The sequence below is a fragment of the Pygoscelis adeliae genome, unplaced genomic scaffold (assembly GCF_000699105.1).
Source record: "Pygoscelis adeliae isolate BGI_AS28 unplaced genomic scaffold, ASM69910v1 Scaffold286, whole genome shotgun sequence".
Classification (NCBI taxonomy): Eukaryota; Metazoa; Chordata; class Aves; order Sphenisciformes; family Spheniscidae; genus Pygoscelis; species Pygoscelis adeliae.
The window spans coordinates 6,494,612-6,513,457 of record NW_008825076.1 but is presented as its reverse complement, the minus strand read 5'-3'; the positions used below and the strand labels follow the sequence as shown (position 1 = coordinate 6,513,457).

Sequence of the window (18,846 nt, the reverse complement as noted above, 5' to 3'; positions counted from 1 at the left end):
GGGAGGTGCCAGCGACTGCGTGTGTTTCGAGGGCGGTGGTCTCGCTCCCTCGTCGAGAAGGAGGCACCTGGAAAGGGTTTATATTTTCTTCTCTGGTCTGTCTGACCAGGCAGGAGGCCTGTGAGGTGAGAGCAAAGGCTTCAACGTAGGCTGTTGCATCTTGTGTCGGAAAAAAAAAGAAAAACCACCCTGTATTTGTTACTTCTGTATTACTTAGGAGTACAGAAATGACTAGTGTCTGTTCCCAGTTGCTTGTTCTACAGAAATCGTTCCCTGTTTTTAATCGTTGTTTCCCTTCGCTTTGCTTTGTCTAATTCTATGTAATTTCTGGGATGGGGAGACCAAAACTGCACATGGTAGATTGGTCAATGTAGATTTAATTTATACAAAGCATGAAAAAGTTTGTTGGTTTTTTACATGTTAAGTCTCAAAACAAATAAAATACTTTTGTCTGCTCTTGAGTGTTAAGACGATGTTTTCAGAAAACTAACTAAAAGATCTTGCTTTTTGGTGGTAATAGTCATCTCGGAGCCCATCACTGTATGTATAATTAAGAAGGCTTTTTCCCTGTATGCATTTATCACATATTTCTTAAATGATTTAATCTATAATTTATAACGAGGCCCTTCTGGAGCTCGGCTGTTGACTTACCTGTTCTGAATAACCTGGTGTTGACAGTATAATTGGCCATCTTCATGCTCTTTTCTTACTGAGAAATACCGAGTCTCTGCTGCAGGACCCTCTGTTCCTCCATTGCCAGAGTTGATCATTCCTTATGCTCTTTTATTTTAAGCAATTGTTTATCCATGTAAGGATGTTTCCTTATATGCCCAGTTAGTTTAGTTTCTTAAATAGTATTTATACTAGTGACAAATTTTGGAATTTGTAATGTATTTTGACTGATTACTGATGTGTTTGCAAAACCTATTTGAAGTCTGTGTCAGTGAATTGTGTTTTGGTCAAGTGATGATTGTTTTCATTCTTATGCAGCTGAGTAGATGAATTGCAAAAATGGCAGCCAGGAATGAGGTGCAGGTATGTGCTTATGGACCAGAATATGAGTACTGATTGTTTTAATTACTAGCTTAAAGCACTTCTTCTGGTATTTAATTACAAGTAAAATTTGCAGTGTGACAAAGAATGCGGTAGGAAGAAATTTTCCACTGACATAGGTTAGTGCTAAGTAGCTGGGTAGAGAGCAAGAGGAACTGGAAATTGTTACTGATTAAAATAAACATCAATCATATGCGTTTGACATATATGAATCAGGTGGGATGATACTTGAGATCAAAATGTTGAAATCTGGTTACGATTGATTTAGAAAGAATAGACTGGCAAATTAGTTGAGAAAGGCAGTAATCCTCAAATATATCTTTTAAAGTCATTAATAGATAACTTAGAAATGCAAAATATTAAATGTACTAAGGAAGGGGTATTAACACAAGGAGCACTTACGTAAGCATTTGTAATATGAGGAAAGAAAAAACATTCAGTAAGGAAAACTGGCAAATAATTAAAAACTCAGTGAATAAGTATTTGCATGATTAATGTATTAGGTATGGTGTTCTGTACTTTCAGTTTTACATTTAATGATTTTGTAGTTCAGAATATTTGCTTGGAATGCAACAGATGATTGCGTAAAACCTATGTTAAATCTTGTTAAATCAGTAGCGGTGTTAAGCATACAGTAATACAGTTGCTCTGTTTTCTTTTATTGTTGACAGTTTGAAAAGTTAATTGATGAAGCTACAAGAAAAAAAGATTTCCAATTATTGGAACAATTTCTGGCAACAGAGGACTGTGAAAATGTCTCTCACAAATGCAGCAAACAGTTTGTCAACAAATTAGACAAGCTTCTGTGTCGGGTAATGTAATAATTGCATCAGAATCATCTATACTGTCATTGTAATAGTCTGGAAAAGACTTTTTTCATTTGGCTTGGTTTATACCAGCAGTTGATTTGAAAAACTGAAATAAAATTTAAGAATGAAATCTCTACTTCAAGCTGCAATTAAGGTGGCTTTTGAGAAGAAAAAGGCATCTGTATGTTTAAATACAGGTTCTTCTAGAACTGTACACTAAAGCTTATGTTATAATTTCAATTTCAGGAACTTGACAAACAAGAAGTCAAAAGCATTTCCACTTTACTAAATTCTATTCAGAAATGTGGGGAAAAAATCAGCATAGCAGGAGAAGATGGGCTCCCAGCAATGATAAAATACGGTCTTATTGGAAGGATAAGTAAAACCATAAAGCATATGTGAACTTCTAAAAAAAAATATAAAAAATTAATAAAGCATGCATAAGTAATGCTTCAGTGCTGAAGAGCTTAGTATTCGATTTGGTCCTTGATTGTTTCTGAATTAAGAATTACCCATAATTTTGCAACAAACATTATTCAGATTTAAATGTTCTTTGACAAGTGGCTCCTTAAAAAGTGATGCTGCTCTATCACAGTGAAGGTTTTGCAAATTATGCAATATATAATTAATTTAGGTATGCTTACAGCAATTACAACAAGGTGATACCTTTTTATAGGAGATTGCTGTACTGCTTTTGCGTCAAGAATTGGAATTTCCTGGTGCAATTTAATAATTTTTTGTTAATACTTACAACAGCAATATTGTATCTGTTCTTTCAACAGACTATAGTGCTATTCTGATTATTTTGTGTTATTTCAACCTGCATGTTGAATGTGTTAATCATTTGTAACTCAACATAATAAATATACTGAAAAATATTGCTTTCACCAGAGATTTCACTGAAGTAAATTAATGGCAATGCCAGATGAGTGTTACTCAATTGCATTCTCAACCGCTTTAATAATAAAAAAAAAAAAAAGTGTGGTGATAACTTCGTGCTTATACTCACACCTACAAACATACTTTTTCATTCAGCTATTATCCATTATCCATTTTCAGCTCTTTTGTCTGTGATGGCAGTTGTAGAAGTAGATCTCTAGTTTTTGGTTAGAAAGTCAGCTACAGAAATTACATTAATTTAAAATCACCTACATTTGTTTAGTGTGAGTGAAAAATTTCAGTCTGGGGCTAAAGTATGCTCAGCAGACTGGTAACATTGTTGCTGTTATTTTAAGCTTTGTATAATTTGTATAGTTTTACTTAAGTATGATACAAACTTGTCCTTTTTCATGCTATTAAAATAGATTTACTTTTATTTTCCCTTTACATGGTTAATTGGTTTGAAAAGGTAAAAGGAATTTTGATCGTCAGAGGAAATGAAAAGAATGAAATGCTTACAAGTCTGGCTGAAGATTTCTTCAACATGTTGCTGGTAAAAATATATTGATAATAAAATACGTTGTGTGTATTTGTCAAAATAATTATTACTAGTTTAGCAACAAAGAGACTTTCAAATGTGTTTCTATTTAATGTCTTTCTAAAGTTAATGTTACAGTCGTTTCTGAAATAGATTATAAGTCTTTTTGGATAAATAGTTTGCCTATGTTCATACTTGTTTTCTGTTCATGATTAGCATCATGAAATAAAATTTAAAAAAACCCAACAACATAAGTGTTCAATGAACAAAAAAAATACACCTTGGTCTAATTTTGATTACATAAATTATTAGTATGCTAATTTCAGGACCCCAAGTTTATAAGATCTGTGAGTTTTCTTCTGTTCATAAAAATTTTTGTCATTGGGGAAATAATCTCCGTAAATTTAACTGAAATATAATTTTGGGAAACCACACTTGGTATTAGAAGGACTCTCATGTTCTTCAGTAAGGATGAAATAATTTTAAAATCTTAAATGCTTTTTGATTACTTGCTTTAGTATCAAAATGATGTGGGGCTTTTGTTTTTTATTGTAGGCTATATGTGATAGCAGACCTGAAGGTGAGCTTAAAAAAAGTGTACACTAGATATGATAGTTAAAGTGTTCTGAAAGGGACATTTTAAAGTTAGCAGTGTTAAGCTAACTCTTACTACTTGTGGAGCCATCATGAGGCAAGGTAGTTCTGAGAAAAACATGTATAATGAGGGTGGTAAAAGTTTCTTGAACTAATGTAAATATACCACCAGGTTTATATGCTTCAGCTAATAAACTGTAACAGAAAAGGGCCTCTCCTCAAGAGGGCTGTTCTGCACACAAAGGACTACGTTTCTCATTCATGTGAAAAAAGCTTGAATGACAACTGTAACTTTGATTGTTTAATTTGAGGTTTTGCTACTGACAGATTTCCTTGTAACTTGTTGATGTCAGTAATAAAAAGGCAGGATAGTCTAGTCTCCTCAGAGATGGCAACTGAACCGAGTTTTTCCTAAAAAGAATGTTGTTTCTAAGCTACTGTCATAGCTCAGCATAGCGCAGTAGTCCTTCTTTATTGACCTTGTTATCATGAAAGTTACGCTGCTCTTACCTTTCAGTATAGCACTAGGTAGAAAGTCACTACAGACCATTATGCTGTCACGATCAAAATGAAAGATTGATTTCCTTGTCCCTGGGAAGATAAATTCCAGGGTCTGAATTACATCTCAGAGAGCTAAGTTATAGATTTGATCTGATTATATTTTAAAAATAATGATCTCATGCCCAGGGGACTTATGCAGTGCTGCACAGGAATAGAAAGATCATAAAGAGCCATATCTGCTACAAATTGAAGTAACTATTCTATCATGCATTTAACCATGAAGCTTAAGATGTTTATTTTTAAATATTAGTAATCCATATAATAAATATATGGAAAGGAACGCATACTATATTTTATTTCTAAATGAAAATGAATCTTTTTCCAAATGCTGATGAGGGGGCACCCTAATACACTCTTGATAACTCTTTAATTTATTTTTTTCCTGTCCATTAGGTAAAATGCAAATACTAGAAAACTTTGTTCTGAGAACATGTACCCTCATCGCTGATGTAAGAATTAGTATTTATGTTCGGCAGCAGGTAAACATTCTTCTTTCTAAGTAACAGTTTTCTGGTTAGTGTTTCAACAGACTTTGTGAAGATAGTAATTTTAACGGTACAGATGCTACAAAAAAAGAGAATGTTGTAGTGCTCTAGTATCAGAAGGATGATTTAATGTTTCTCTGAGAATGTTTGTTGTCATTTTTATGTTGGGTTTTCTTTTGTTTCAGATTACTGACCTATAATTTTTGTTTTGGACAGTAAATTACAAAAAAGTGGTATTAAGATCCTGGTGAGAAAGCTGTATAAAAGCGTAGAAAATAATATGCTCTATTACAACTGCTATAAATAGGATTAAGATTGTTGGTTGTAAATTCTTTAGATGCTTGCAGGAAATTTGTATACCTTCTAGTATACTGCAAATTTCTCCTATTTATTTTAGTAACCTAAGGTGGTCAGTTTTTTTTTCCTCTCTAAAGAAAGTGAAAGTTACAAAAAAGTCTTTTGTAAAGGCTACATCCCCAAAGGAAAGGGTTTTTAATGCAAATTTAAGGTACAGTTTAGCTCAGCAATCAACTGCAGACAGAACTCTAGCTTTGAAAGTTTTTTTTTCTATATTTAAACCTGCAAATGATAAACATAACCCTTCAACAACTGATGTTCATATTAAAACTAATGTAATTTCTTGAAATTGAGGTAGTTATATTAAGATAAATACCATTTAAGGTCAGATAGAACTCATTGTCTTTTCTTGTTTTGCAATTATTTAAGCATGTTATTTTCTTCAGTGGTATGAAATATATTACAAGGGCCCAAAATAAGAATAACTTAAACTTTAGCAACTTATTTTGTATTTAATCTTACTCCCTTTTTTCCACTCTTCTTAGGTAGTAAGAAAACTTAATTTAATGCTTGACAACATGCCTCGAGATGCCAGGAAAAAGATATTTTCTACAAAGGAAATGTTGCTTGTCATGTAAGTAATCTTCAGTATAATTTTTATATCATTACATCATTTGCATAGCTGGGAAGGCAGTTTTTACTAAGGCTGTTTATAATGCATGCAGATTGGTCCCTGTTTAACTCACTTTTGCATTTGCTGTTGTGTTGCCGGTGGTAGTGGCTGTGGGCAAGTATTCTCATGGGTTATTCTCCATTACAAGCCTAAATTTACCTCTTTCCTGATATGGGTGTAGGCTGCTTCTCATCCCAATTGTTGTAAAATAATTAAACTCGTATTTATAAGAATACAAGAATGTGTGTAAAGCACAGTGAATCAGTCACTGGAAGATAAGCTATTCATGTTTGGAAATTTTTTTTACAGCATTTCAAAAAATAAATAGAATAAAAATTATATATATCAGGTGATTCACTTCCCCAGTAGCACTTTCAGATGTATATCCTTAGCATAACAGACTTACCCCTTTGAAGTCTAATAGTTTAGTGGAATCAGGGTTTCGTTTCATACATTGAAAGCTTGTAATTAAATAAACTTTTCTTCTATGCTTTGTGTTGCTGTCATATTTTGCTGAAATGTTACTTTGTTTGACAGGAGTGACATGGGGAGGAGAATTTTGGATGCTGGAGGTGAGCATGGGACTTAATAAGCAATTTAGTATTGAGCTTCTTAAAAATTACATGCAGACCCATTAAAAATCCAGAGAAGACATTTAGAAGCTGCAGAATGTTGCGATTACAGTCCTCTGAAAAATACAAATACTGCATGAAAACAGTCTGCAAACTGGAATGTTTCAGATATATGCAGTGTATGGCTAACTCTTTGAAGTTTTCAGTCCTTTTCTTCTCTAGAATGTAAGTTTTAAAATAGCAAAAGCTCAGGAGGAAGTCAGTCTTTGAGGGTAGTGAAGTGCTAGCCATGTTTAGTAGTACTATAACTTCTCTCAGGGATCACTTTGGTATCCAACAATTTCCCAGTTCAGACAGGTTAAAGTTGAAAACTTCTTCTCTCTTGCTTATACGCCTAGTGTTGCTCTGACATTCCTTGAAAGCTTGGCTGAAACTTCATTTTGAAACACAAGATGTTTAGTCATCCTTATTCCCTTAGTTGTTTATCTATATATCCTTTATGGGTTACCTATTTGGGTATAATGTGATACGTAATATGAATTGTTCGTATAACTGCTTATACCAGTTTCCTACGTAATAATATTTTTTTTCACACCAGTAGTATCTTTAAAACTACTGTTCCTGTAAAATGTATTGTGCTGTAGACTATGACCTGCAAGTAGCCATTACAGAAGCTTTATGCAGAATGATATCAGAGAAACAAAGAGGAGAATTGGCGTGCCAGTGGTTTTCCATGGAGTTTGTGTCCAATGCATTTAAAGGAATTAAAGATTCTGAGTTTGAAACAGTAAGTCATATGAAAAATATTTCCAGGGAGGTAAACTTCCATTTTACAATTCTTTAAGAAACTTCTGTGTTTTAATAGGATTGCAGAAAATTTCTTAACCAAGTGAATGGCATGCTTGGAGACAAAAGAAGGTAAAACTGAATTTTTTAAAGCTAATGTATTTTCTTTTTTTGGATTTTATGGCCATTCATCAGGAGTAACCTTCGTATCACAAAAACTGTTTTTCGGGAAACTCTGAATTAAAATAATAGAAGCAAATAAGACTAATATTGCTGTGGTATAGAGTCAAGGAACCACGCAGAGTTAAGATATTTTTAAAATATTAAATAGTAAAGAGATTGATTAATACCATCTTTTGGCACATTGTCACTGATACTGTCTTCTCTATCAAGATGCTAATTTTATGTAATTCCCATATTTGGAAAAAAGACAAGCATAATGTAAGTTTCAGATTATTAGATAACAGCTTGAAGGAACTTCACTAAATAAAGAACATTCATTTGAAAAGATTCTTAAACAATATAAAGCATATGTTACACTTCCTTTAATAAATGTTTATAAGGAGCTAGTTTTTGTATTCTATTTAGTTCTGCTGCAAAATCCTGAGATACTCATTAATTCAATAAACATATCATCTAACAATAGCTAGTAATCTGTTGGTATATATTCCTGTATTTATTGCTTTAGGATGTTTACATTGAGATAATGATCAATGAGAATATCTGCTAGAGAAATAGGATACGAAAAGGAAGAGAAAATACGACGTTTTTTCTTATCTATATGATTATATATATTCTTATCTATATGATATGCTCTGCATGTTACTTTTATGTCATGACAGCAAAGAGATTGTCTGGTATGTCTTTATATCAGGTGTATATTCAATTTGAATACAATTCTTAAAATATCAGCAGATAAGCTAGAAGTATGAACATAGTGACAAGAGGTCTGAGGCCACTGCTTTAACTGTGAGGATATATAAAACTTCATGTTACTGCCTTTGGGGAAGAAGTGTGGTCAAGTGACTGCTCTTTTGACTGTTGTTATCTCTTAGTCTCTAAAGCACACAAATTTTGTGCTGAAAACACAATCCAGTTGCTGTTCAGATATGCAAAAATTTACAACACTTTAGTATACTTGAAAAAATATCCTTTTCTTACAGGGTTTTTACATATCCGTGTTTATCAGCAGCTCTTGATAAATATGAGGTAAGTTACAGGCTTAATCATATATCCACAGATTTTCATTTGTGCATCTGAAGAATTTCTTTGCCTTCTAGTTAAGGAAAAATAAGGATCAAGTAAATATTTTTTTTTAGCAGTATACAGATGTGCATGTATTTAAAGTTTGTCAGACTGTAACATAAAGCCTAGTATAAATCATTGCTCTCAGCTCTTACTCTCTTATCTTAATTTTTTTATTTTAGCTACAGATACCATTGGATGAAAATCTTGAAGAATTTTGGATTGATTTCAATGTTGGTAGCAGAAGTATATCTTTCTATGTGGCAGCAGATGATGAAGTAAGCCAATTTTTGTCTGTCATACTAAATTGTTCTGAGGCAGTAGATACACGTTCTTTCAAGTGTATCAAATTTATTTCCCCACATCAACGTGTGGAAGTTAATGTGTGCATCTATAGTGTGAAGGGGGCGGGGGGGGAAGAATCTAGATTTGGTGTACGTACTTAGATTGAACAGTTTCAAAGTAATGACTTTCTAATACTGTTTGCAAACAGTTTAACATATGCACACGTGAACAAGAAGCCATTTACAAAATTGCAGTTATAATTGTTGTATATGAGACTCAACTGTTCAGATTAATGTCTCTACCAAAGCTCTTCTGAAACATTGTTTGCTGTTATCAGTGAAGCATATATGTTCATTGTCACTCCTTGTAACAGAGGATTTAAAAAGTTGAAAATTTGTCCTCACTGAATAACTTTCTGATCACTGCACTTCATTTAATTGTAATAGAATGCTTTTCTAGCTTTAAAAATATGTATTTTTCACATAAGGATCATCAGTGGGAAACGGTCATTATATCAGAAGAAGAGGTAGACCTGTACAGCCTTGAAGGTATTGGCACTCAAAAATGTGACCTTTTGTTACACACTAACTTGGATTTTCAAATTGAGTAATCCTAAAGTACTGGCTTAATTCTCAGCAAAGCAAAATTCCCACTTAAAATATTATAGGTACTGGCTTTATCAGGGATAAAATTGCACTGTAGTCACATTTGCATTTTAGGCATGCAGGTGTGATTTTATTAAAATAATTTTAAAAGAATGTCTTATCATAGAATAGTTTGGGTTGGAAGGGACCTCTAAAGGTCATCTAGTCCAACTCCCCTGCCGTGGGCAGGGACATCTTCAACTAGATCAGGTTGCTCAGAGCCCCGTTCAACCTGACCTTGAATGTCTCCAGGGATGGGGCATCCACCACCTCTCTGGGCAACCTGTGCCAGTGTTATAGTTATTTCAATGCAAAATAAGGCATAAGACAATGACATTTAATAATGTTCCTTCTAAACTAGTTAGAATAGTTTTGTAAATATCTGTAATTTGTCTGCAGCTCTAGTAAATAACCTTCACAGAAAATTCTACAGGATAACATACAGAATAAGTATTTCTAAAAGATTGAATCTTGAACTGTTTCACTAATAAAATTTATTGTAGGTTAGAGTGAATTAAACAAAAATGTACATCTTAATAGCTGAATTGAAGAATACAAGTAAGTTTCATATATTTACAAGCATTATATGAGGAGATGTTAAATTGTAATGAAACTACTTTTCAAATTTTGTTTTTGTCCAGAAAAAGATTCAAAGAAATTATTAACAATAGATCTAAAAAGCCCGATGAATGTGGGTAATCAAGAAGGAGAGAAATTTTTTTTATATTTTGATTCTATCTTGGAAATCAAAGATGTAACCAGAAAGATTTATGGATGTAGTAAGTGTAAGGTAAGATTTAAACACCTTTTTGAATAGTTTTTAATTGATTCAAAATAAATGTCTCATTCCCATATAAATGTTGTTATAGCTGTGATTATTGCTATCTATTTATACTGAGAGTTTCTGATTAACATCGCCACTACAGAACAGCATTTCTCCCACAGTATGTTACGCTTCGGTAAAGATGCCTAATAAGGACAAGAGGAAACGGCCTCAAGTTGCGCCAGGGGAGGTTTAGATTGGATATTAGGAAAACTTTCTTCACCGAAAGGGTTGTCAAGCATTGGAACAGGCTGCCCAGGGAAGTGGTGGAGTCACCGTCCCTGGAGGTATTTGAAAGACACGTAGATGCGGTGCTCAGGGACACGGTTTAGTGGTGGACTTGGCAGTGCCAGGTTAACGGTTGGACTCGATGATCTTAAGGGTCTTTTCCAACCTAAATGATTCTATGATTCTAAGATTTAAAATTAATTGCAACAAAAAATAACTGGCTGGAAAGGCATCACCAGAGCTTAATGTCAAGTTTTGCATATATAATTTTCCAGAAACACAAGAACTGGATGCTTCCAAATATGGAAGTCTTTCAGAAATTATTCATTAGCTATCCCATTTTGCAGTATGCTTACCACTCTTATGAATTTACTCATTTAATAAAAAATTTTTAGCAAGCCATAGCTTACTCCTTACTGCTTGTGACAAACTACTTTGCCCTGAACTCTGACTGACTGAGAAACTCGTGAGGAATGGAACTGCTGTGAGCTTGTAGAATCTCTTTTCCCCTATAACCTGATTTCAGACACTTACGATCTCTGACTTAAATATTTTCTTTCTGTTTCTTGTTTAAAAAAAGTGAGCGAAGTGTATATTTTACATAGATGGTTACTGACTTTGTAGGGCTTTAGTAAGAAGCAGTCTGCATCGGTTGCCAAAACAGCTGTACATGTCGTCTTTGATGAAAGCGGATCACAGGTATTTTACTTCAGTATGCTGAGATGGTTGTTTTCTTGGTTTTTTATATTTAGTCTGATTCTTAGCTAATTTATAATCATTCACCATAAAAACAAGGACTTTTAAAATGTCAATAAGTAAAGATAACTCTAAAACCAGTTAAGTGATTTCTAGTAAGTATGTATTGTATATTTGGGGAGATAATAATATTAATATCTAAATCATGGAATACTGCAGACAAATATACACAGGGGAAGTTTTTATGTGAATTGTGATTTGGTAACCCATCCTTGTTACTGAAAATAACAGTTAGGTTGGATGCTTTGCAAACTAAAAGTATATAAGCTCTGAAGTTTATCAAAATCTATAATGAGGTATGTGTTATTAGGATGAAGAAGTTGCTCTGTGTGTGTTTGTATAAATATAAAACACAATAAAATCCAAATATTGTCTAAAAATTTTAAAAATCCAAAATACTATATAGGTTCTGGTACCAGAAAGTCAGTTGTCACCATGTTTGGAAGAAAAATCTGAAGAAGAGGAGAAACTCAGTAAGTATAAAACCCAGCAACTTCCTGGAACTTTGAGGACTCTGAATAAAAATAACAATCAAGAAAAATGCAGAGGTGGTTCCTCCAAGGTAAGTGGGATTATAAAAACAGAAAAGAGTACATCAAAAATACAAGTCAATTTAAATATTTATCATATTTTATAATATAAAACCCCTGTTTCTTTACAGTTGGAATATAATTAATACAGGGTTTGATTGTTTTTCTTATGACTTGACATGGCTATATAAATCCCTTTGCAAAAAAACTTCTCATTATTATGTGTATTGGAACTATAACAATGTGACAAAATTAAAAGCAATTGTAAATTCTCAGAGCATAATAGTCTAAAGAACGTTCTCTTTAAAGAGAAATGTTCTCAAGATATGCTTAGATCTCTTACGATGTGCGGAAGTCTAGTATAGCCTCTGGAGAGCTACCAATGATCAGCAATGGTAATAGCTGTAATTAGAGACAAGTCCTGTAGGCTTGGCATTCACAAAGACTGATTACAAAAAAGCATATGGTTGTCAAGATGAATCCTGTATCCTGGTTATTCAAATCACGATTTCACGGGACTGCTCCTATGCATATGATTCTCTGGTTTAAACTGAGAGGAGCCCAATTCATTAAGCCTGGTGTTTCTTTTGCCCCACGGTCATTCTAAAGTTATAAATGTATTATGGTTATACTAGGACTAACTACAGATATACTAGGGATGGGGGAAGAGATGAAGCAGTGTCACCGTGTCTTTGTTGTGCAACAGACATGCAGTGCATGTCTTGCTAGCAGTAGTCTAGTAAACCTGTTCTTGAGGTTCTGCTGGTTTATAGCTTATGTGATAGCTTTGCAGGAACTCCTGGGAATCATCTTGTTACTTTGATTGTTAACAAGGGACAGGATTTGTCCATACTTTATTGCATTAATTTAGAAAAGAACAATCACTGATCTCAGTTTAAATACGTTAGGTTTAAGTATTATATAATTCAAGTATTTTAGTCAACTTGCTCTAAAAAGGGAACTGCATAAAAATCACATTACATTGATGTGTGCAGCAACAGCAACTGACATTCCAATAATAAAGTGTCAAAAGACTCTTGGAAATAGATTTTTCTAAAATTTTGTGTTGCCATCCTCAAATCTGTGTATTACGGTCAAATTTTTTTCTGTTCCTCAAGATAACTACATCTTGCAAAAGGAAAGTCTCTGAAGCATCCGTGCTTATTCCTGCAACTACAAGATTTTCCACAAGGAGTCCACTGGTATTTGTTAGCACACGTAAGTTTACAAGTACTTTCAGGGTAAAAATATGTTATAAATCGTCTTTGAAATACACGCATAAACTGTGATCCTTTGCAGAGCTGGAAATGAAAAGTAGACCTTATAAAATCTCCCTAGCAGGTGCTTTAAACTTGAAATTTTTAAACTGGGCCACTTGTTACTGGTCCATAGACGTGATGCAGGATAGTAGCTGCACATGCATTCCAAACAGCTGAAGGCCACCTATCGTTTTTACGGCTGCTGCCAGTCAGCTGTTTGTGCTGGAGCAAGCTGAGAAGTCAGCAATCAATTAGAAGACCTAAAACTATGAGTCTATGGGCTCATTAACCTCCATGTAACTTAATTGAAATCAACAGAACTATAAAAGGTACATAATGAGTTGATATAAATAGTAGCCAACTTTTTTTAAAGTTTATGGAATAGATGTGATCATGGGCAAAACTCTTCATATTGATGTCACAGGCAGCACAGTAATCATAATAGAAGAAATGGTAGAATTCTAACATGTCTCTGGTTTGTTTTCAGCCACTCCTTGTAAAGGACGATTTAAACTACCTTTGGAAATGATGAGCTCTGCTGAAAGGTCTAACAATAATGCAATAAATGAGACCAGAACAAAGAATTTCTATCAAGAACCTACCGGAGTATGCATGTCATCTGTAGCTAAGTCTTTTACTTAGAATAACATTAATTTCTATTCTAATTTGTTCCTAATTTGTATTTTAAAGAGCGAGAGTTACGCAGTCAGCGACTCACTTTTAGAAAATAGTGTCTCTTACTTCCTTGCATAATGTTTTTTTGTCCTCTGGATTTCAGGTTTAATATGTCTAAAGTCACACTGAACTCTTACAGAATTAGCCAAAATTTGCATTCACTCAGCAGTTCTGACCCCAGAGCTAACTTGCTTTTACTGGAACCACAATTCTTCCTTTGTGTATGAGAATGGTGTATGCACAGAATCTCAAATTAATTGTGCAGTGTTGAAATACTCTTCAAAACGTATAATACATTCAGCTATAGTTGTGAAGTGTTAAAGTCTTCAGGTTATAGCAATTATAGCATCATTTTTAGTGTATTTTTTATTAGGTATTCACTAAAATCAAACAAAACTACATAGGTGTCACTGAACTGCAGTTTGAGTATATCTATGTTTGCTTCTGTTCCAGCTGAACAAAGACTTCAAAGTAACAATTTTATTTCTGGTTCTAAATGTCTTTCTGGGTCAGATTCAGGTCAAATCCTGGACCTACGGGATTCTGAAGCATTTTTTGATATAGCTATGCTTTAGAAAAAGGCTTTAACATAGAGAATGTGTAGTTTAGGTTATTTCAAGTGTTACTTTCTAGGAGAATTTTACTTCTTTTTGCTTTTATGGATTGTAATTGTCAGTGTTACTTATGCTTTTTAGAGTGGGCAAAGATGTACGCTAGACAATGAATTTTGTGAAACAGAACAGAAGATCAGGAAGTCAAATAACAGAAAGGATGCAAAAGTACCTGAAAAGGTACTGGACTCAGCATTTCTATGAAATGAAAAAATAATGTCATATTTTATTAGGGAAAATATGAGTTTATGAGGTTATACTGTTTATAGTCCTACGCTAATGTTTTCTTTTGGGTGTTATCCTACCGTAGCGAGTGTGTGCTGAAGAAGTTTTAGACATGATACAAGAGGCAGAAATTGGGGCCACACAAAAGCAAACTTTAGGCAAGTAATTTTACAAGTATTGATAGCCTTTACTTTTAAAATTACTTTAACTTTTTCCATTTCTTTTGTAATAATAATTGATACTAAATTAATGTCTCATTTAGATGAAGCGTTAGATATTGTTCCTGATTCTCAGTCAGCAGGGAGAAGCAACAAACCTTTGTAAGTATTGGAAAAGAATACCAAGTCACTGTTGTTGTCACTCACCTTGAAGGGAATATTTTCAAGTATTGCCAGAATTGAAATTTTGTTCCATAGTTTCAGAAAATACCAGAATTTAATTGTCTTGTCTTCCCTGAGAGTTGCATTAAGAGCTGTTGGCTGTGTAAGTCAGGTCATTTTTATTATGTTTTATTTTTTTTATTCTGAAATTCATGGCACCAAACTAGCACTCTTATATGTATTTGCTAGGACTATTTAATGAACAATACTATTCTGTTGTCTTAATCGAAGACTTTAAACTGGTGAATCTGTTTATGAAAATAGTACTCATTAACAAGGTCAAAGTAGGAGTTTAAGTAAGCTTTATTATTAACAAAGGAGAGTAATTCTTTCAGATGACATCAGAAGGTAAAATACAAATGACATATGGGTTTACATAAGTAAACTGTGCCATAAAAAGTAGTGGATTTGACACACCACAGAGTTACGTACGTTCACGGTTTAATGATGGCCGTAGGATGTTGTTGCCTTTTTGAAGTTGACTTAAAAATACATGTTGTTTCTGAAGGTTTGCCATTTTACAATGCTTTGGTTAATTGAACAATGGTAGCAGGCTTAGGTACCAATGTAAAATGCATTGATATCTACAAGATATCACTATTTTCCTATTTTGTGATGCATGTTTATTATAATTAAGATTCACTTTCTACAGTTCACTGGTAATAAGATGGTATTATCTTTGTTAGGCTGCCTGGTCTTTTGGAGAGTTCTTTTGATAAAACCAAAACATGGAAAAAAAGAGCATTCTCTGTTCCTGAGAAGAATATAACAACTGGTGACAAGCAAAAGCTAAATCCATCATTGGCGCATACATCCCATCCAGGTTATGTTCACGCTTTGTTAACTGCTAGTGTTAAAAATGTTTCAGGTGAATTTTTAACCTACAACTCTGCTTCCCCCCGCCCCCGTATTAGTTTCTGTTGTTAGTGAAAGAACTGTGAAACAAAAAGCTTTTTGTTCAATTTTTTGAAGTATCTCTCCAGATAAAGAAATTAAAAAAGAGAAGAAAACCAAGAAAATTAAATTGATACCATGAGAGAAGAAAACTGCAAAATACTTAGTGGACAGTCAGAGTGTTAATCATGTGGAACAGAAACTGTTAAGTACAAAAGGGAAAAATATTTAACCTACTACTGAAACACGATTTAAAACATTTCTTTCAGCTAGAGCATCCGAAACATTTTTGTGTTCTGATTTTACAAAAGAGGAACCTGACGTTCTCTTTAGAAAAGAGACTGCAAATCCAAAACAATCAAAGACGGTGAGAGTTTCTTACCTTCATTTCTTTGACTTGTAATTAAGAGAATTGTCAAATTGCCAGTGTTCCAAAATTTGTATTTTACTTTCATTTAGTCACAAACTTAGTTTTAATTGACTTTCCGCTAATAGCGAGTGAATTAAGTAATGTCAGCTTCACCGTTTACTTTTTTCAGTGTGACCTGTTTAAGATTAGTTTACTCTGAATTTCTTTTTTAAAAAATAATTCTTAAATAAGCACCAACTGGCGCTTCCCATGCACTTCTTCATTAACTTTCAAATGTTGTAGTACACAAAACCACAGTATTTAAAAGAAAATATGTGCTAAACTGATGTTTTATTGCTTGCTGTTTGGGCAATGCAAGGGAAAATAGTTTTCAAAGGAGTGTGATTTAGTACATCTAGAAGACATTTAATGAAGTTTAGGTGATTGTTGGGAACCTGTAGTTCTGTTTGCAGCCTTGCACTTCTGTTGAATGGGTTCAAAGTTGAGTCTTAAACTCTATTTTTATAGAAAACAAAGTCTAAAGAAATGACAGATGCAACAAAATCACTAATTAGTAAAATCAGTGGCAGATATAAAGTAAAGACTGATGAGAAAAGCAAAGCAAGAGACTCCTTAGGTTTTAACAGGTATGATGTGAACTATTTACTTTTGTGCTTATTCTTTTTGTGCATGTGGCTTTGTCTGTGACTTCTGTCTACAGTTATTTCACATCCTGCTTTCACCCGAATCCTTTCTTCACTTCTGATAAACCGTATTGTACTGAAAAGTAGGAGACTAGTAGTCCAATAGTTCCAGTAGTTGAAATAACAAAGGCTGTTAGAAACTTTATTCAGTGGTCTTTTGCTCATTCACTCACTCAGAACACGTTTCATGGAGAGAATTTAACTGGGATAGTTCATGGGCACTGCGCATGTTGGGTGTCTCCATCCTATCATCACAGTTTGGGGGTCAAACTTGGATTCAGTCATCAATTCTGATTATCTAAAGTTCCTAGTTTTCTCTCTTCCTGAAAGAGTTGACTGTTAGAGAGTTTAAATTTAACGAATTCTTAAATAAGAAAATTAGTCTTACCCTGCTGGAACTGATGCTTGGAGACATACTTTACATATAATTACGTGCTTTCCATGTTTGATTGTAACTGGATGACAAAGGACTAGAATAGTTAGGCTACGTCACCTTTTAAATCTTCCGGATGGGGACTTGGAAGACATGCAGAACCTGCAGTATAGTTGTGTGATGTGGAATGAATTTTTCTAGTGCACAAAAATGAAAGGGGCTGATGTCTTTCAATCCACTTGTTTTTGTATTTAAATGCATGAATAAATTTGTTGTGTTTGACGAGGCTTTTATTTATTCTAATGCATATATTCTAATTAGCATTTAACAAAATGTATCGTTATTTTTTTAGGCCACATATAAATAAATCCTGTGTTTCTAAGGTAACATATTACTGCTTTTGTTGGAAATTTTTTTCATATCAGATATATGTACATATATGGTGGTAGCTAGTAGATGTAAAGCGAAAGTTCACAAATATCACTGAATGTTAAATATCTGTAGATGTTAATGTTAATTATGCATTGACTGTATATACTTAAAATACTTTTTTATATATTTACTTATGTGGAATAATATCTTTACAGGCAACTATCAGCCAGTGAAACCCAAATTAATTTCTGTTTACATATTATATAATTGAATCTGTTCCTTTTGAACATGGCAATGCTAAATATTTAGAATAAAAATATTATAGTAAATGAGATTATAGAATCCTTAAATGGGATATAGCCAGGACACAGAAATTAGTCTTAATGTTTTGGGGGAAAAAAATTCTGAGGTTTTGTTGATACCCTTAAAGGATAAATTCTAAAAGTTAGTTTCTACTAGCTCTTGTCCCCTTTTGCCTTATTGCACTGTTGCTAATCAAGTGGAAGTCTGAGCAACTGCTAGGTTATTTCATACGTGCATGATGAGGAACTTGCTTTTTGAGATGATAGTGTGTATGAATGCATAGTCCAAATTTGACATATGAGTTAACTTTTTATTTATGTATAGGAAGAAGTTCAGGATAGAAACCTGAAAACCACTACTTTTCTTAATACAACTGCTGGACATATTATGTAAGTAGTTAAAACACTTTCAAACAAAATTTCGAATTACCCATACCTAACTTTGTGAAATGTTCATTAATTCAGTCACAAAATTGATCTGTGTGTCTGTTTGACAGGGATGATGTCTACAACTTTAACATCAGTGGGTTTGATGAGCCTACAATAAAGCTTGGAGTAAGAATATAACTGAAACTGATATGTTATGAATAGAATATAAAGGAGCTCAGACAACTTAAATTATGTCTACTGAAAGTATAGTTAACATCTTAAAAATTCAAATTATATCACTGAACGAAGTGGGGAAAAAGGTTTGCCATGTAAATACCTCCGTCACTTTCAGAGCTATCCTAAGGTTCTGGCCACTTAAAGCTATTACGGTGTTTTCCTGAATTAAGAATAAAACAGTTTGTTAGGAGTATCATTATTTTTAAATTATCCTATTATCCTGAAAGCATTATTGCCATCCTTCCAATTCCCATTGTAAAGACATTTTTGCCCAGATGTTTGAGTAAAAAGAAAATCTAGGTAAGATAAAAGCAGAAGACAAGAAATAGATTTGCTCC

The 18,846-nt window shown here is 33.5% G+C and overlaps 1 protein-coding gene across 1 annotated transcript in view; it reads left to right on the top strand.

The window, feature by feature from the left end:
- The first annotated feature begins 1,011 nt into the window (after positions 1 to 1,011).
- The window catches only part of SYCP2 (synaptonemal complex protein 2), a 29,103-nt gene continuing 11,268 nt past the window's right edge, over positions 1,012 to 18,846 (top strand). The window contains 28 exon segments of the mRNA XM_009326872.1: positions 1,012 to 1,035; positions 1,725 to 1,865; positions 2,109 to 2,237; positions 3,190 to 3,294; positions 3,835 to 3,859; positions 4,828 to 4,913; positions 5,762 to 5,850; positions 6,427 to 6,461; positions 7,106 to 7,248; positions 7,327 to 7,379; positions 8,411 to 8,456; positions 8,675 to 8,770; positions 9,265 to 9,325; positions 10,063 to 10,211; positions 11,635 to 11,790; positions 12,877 to 12,976; positions 13,505 to 13,623; positions 14,388 to 14,483; positions 14,614 to 14,686; positions 14,791 to 14,848; positions 15,595 to 15,731; positions 15,823 to 15,917; positions 15,920 to 15,984; positions 15,986 to 16,169; positions 16,680 to 16,798; positions 17,581 to 17,611; positions 18,228 to 18,292; positions 18,400 to 18,457. Of these exon segments, the coding sequence (XP_009325147.1) occupies positions 1,012 to 1,035; positions 1,725 to 1,865; positions 2,109 to 2,237; positions 3,190 to 3,294; positions 3,835 to 3,859; positions 4,828 to 4,913; positions 5,762 to 5,850; positions 6,427 to 6,461; positions 7,106 to 7,248; positions 7,327 to 7,379; positions 8,411 to 8,456; positions 8,675 to 8,770; positions 9,265 to 9,325; positions 10,063 to 10,211; positions 11,635 to 11,790; positions 12,877 to 12,976; positions 13,505 to 13,623; positions 14,388 to 14,483; positions 14,614 to 14,686; positions 14,791 to 14,848; positions 15,595 to 15,731; positions 15,823 to 15,917; positions 15,920 to 15,984; positions 15,986 to 16,169; positions 16,680 to 16,798; positions 17,581 to 17,611; positions 18,228 to 18,292; positions 18,400 to 18,457 (2,538 nt within the window).